The 2,422-nt window shown below is 39.0% G+C and overlaps 1 protein-coding gene across 1 annotated transcript in view; it reads right to left on the bottom strand.

The window, feature by feature from the left end:
• Positions 1-656: 656 nt before the first annotated feature.
• The window catches only part of LOC101861122 (manganese-transporting ATPase 13A1), a 32,373-nt gene continuing 30,607 nt past the window's right edge, over positions 657-2,422 (bottom strand). Inside the window, exon 27 of the mRNA XM_005097588.3 lies at positions 657-1,278. Within this exon, the coding sequence (XP_005097645.1) occupies positions 1,168-1,278 (111 nt within the window). The 3' untranslated portion in view covers positions 657-1,167. The remainder of the gene's footprint in view (positions 1,279-2,422) is intronic.

Below are 2,422 nucleotides of genomic sequence, written 5' to 3' on the forward strand. Positions count from 1 at the left end.
TATATATATATATGCGTATGAGCTTGAGAACAAAGTCAACAGTTTCCAAATACAATTATACCCATAGACAATGTGAAAATGAATTTCTGAGCTCTCAAAAGGACCTTCGACTTCATACTAAATGTGAGGCAGCGTGGTGGAATCAGGCTCTCGTCAATTTTGGGGCATGTAGAGTTATTGGTAACATCTTGAAGCTTGTTCCCTTGTCTTTATTTGGATGAAAAAAATATCCATTTATTTCGAATACAAGTCGAGATATTTGCGAATGAAGGAGGTGGGGGTCACCTGTTTTCAGAGGTAAAATTAGTGAGAAAATGGCCGCCAAAGATTAATTATTTCCTTAGCTTTAGAGTCCGTGGTAACTGAAAATCTACACATCTTGTGCCTTAAATCAACATTTTTCAGAAAAATCAACACATGAATGAGTATTTTAATGGGCATGAAAGATTTTGAGCCAAAAAACAAAAATTTGATAAAAATTCCAAAACCTGCAGAAAAAAGCAAATTTCTTCACTTTGATTATTTTGACAAGAGCCTGATCCCACCACGCTGCCTCACAAATACAGTCCCCTCCTCTTGTGCTAAAGTCGTTTGAGTTGGGTCTTCGGTCAGGTTGATCTGTCTCTCAGGTCCCACCACCTCTTCTTCTTTACATATTTTATAAAAGTCAAACGGTCATGAAGAGATCAACCCAAACGTGAACACGCTAGAGTCGAAATGCTTCTTTGAATCCCGTAGCTACACAAACACAAAGACAAAGACAAGAGTGTAATACAATAATGAAGAGACATGGCGAACAAAATAATCCTCAACATGGCTTTTATCTCATCATCACAGAATTGAGTAACTCATTAAACTATCACGAAAGACAGACAGACAGACAGACAGACAGACAGACAGACAGACAGACAGACAGACAAACAAAACAGCAGCACTGATTCATCTCTTCTCTTTTTCTCTCCAGTTGTTCTTTCTTTACTCCATCCATTTGCTAGTAGCACCATCCGTCGATCTCTCTCTCTCTCTCTCTCTCTCTCTCTCTCTCTCTCTCTCTCTCTCTCTCTCTCTCTCTCTCTCTCTCTCTCTCTCTCTCTCTCTCTCTCTCTATCTTTCTCTCTCTCTCTCTCTCTCACTCTTTCTCTCTCTCTTCTATCTATAATCTCTCCTTCAGCACGTTGTTTTCAAACGTCCTCCCCCCAGTAGGAATTGCACTACACGGTCGATGGCAAAGGCTGCTGCTATATCTCCCACCACTACTCCAAGCACTATGTTCCGGAACTGGGGACGGAGAAGAAAAGCAGTTTTTACTTTTACCATTCCAAGAAGAAGAAGGAGGAGGATGGGGAGGAGGAGGAGGAGAAAGAAAAGGAGGAGGAGGAGGAGGAGTAGGAGGAGGAGAAGAGGAGGAGGACAAGAGGAGGAGGAGAGGACGAGGAGGAGAGGAGGAGGAGAAGAAGGAGGAGGAGGAGAAGAGGAGGAGGACAAGAGGAGGAGGAGAAGAAGAACAACAACAACAACAACAATAATAATGAGAAATATAATAATAAGATTACAAATAATAAGATTAATAATAAGATCAATAATAAGAGATCAATAATGACAATGAAAGGAATATTAATCACAACAACAATATGATTATCAATGAAAATGATAACGATGATAATGCGGATAATAATCAATACCATTATTATAATAGTAAAATAATTTAAGAAAAACAATAACAGCAATAATAAAATAACAACAGCTACAATAACATAATGATAGGAAAAACTGGAATACACCACAGCCAACCGTTGACCTATCTGGGTTTTTTTAGTTTTAGTAAGAGTTTTAAGGCACTTGCAACACAATAAAGTCATATAAGTGTCGAAGATTAGAGGTGTTACAAGAGAGCACCAAACAGAAAAAAGAAGGAGGGGAGATAAGGACGATAGATGTTTGATAGGAAAGACGAAGCAAACCGCACCCAGAGCACCCGCCAACCACCCACTACCGATCTGTCCCTTTCAATAAGCCAACAAACGTCGATGAAAGACTGTGACCTTTTAGCACACTGGGGGAGGGGGGGGGGCCTCTTTATTTAGTATGTGGGGAGAAAATCCTCAAACAACTGTTATACTTAGCCTAAGTTTTTTTTAAAGCCATTTCTTAATCTGTGATATTCGTTGCACGTGCTCAAGAAATATTTTGTCAAAATTCCAATTCTAAAAGATGAAAAAAAAACAAGAACAAACACATAATGTACGCACAATTGTTTTAAAAACAATGACACAGTTTTTTTTCCTCTTTCTCCAGTAAAATTTTGATTTCTTGACTTAATACATTTTACCAGCTTGCCAGCCATATATGGTCAGCATTCAAGAGGTTGATTCAATCATTCAAAGAATTATTCCCAACATATCCCCTCCCTCCTTCATCCCCC

The sequence above is a fragment of the Aplysia californica genome, unplaced genomic scaffold (genome assembly GCF_000002075.1).
Source record: "Aplysia californica isolate F4 #8 unplaced genomic scaffold, AplCal3.0 scaffold00158, whole genome shotgun sequence".
NCBI lineage: Eukaryota > Metazoa > Mollusca > Gastropoda > Aplysiida > Aplysiidae > Aplysia > Aplysia californica.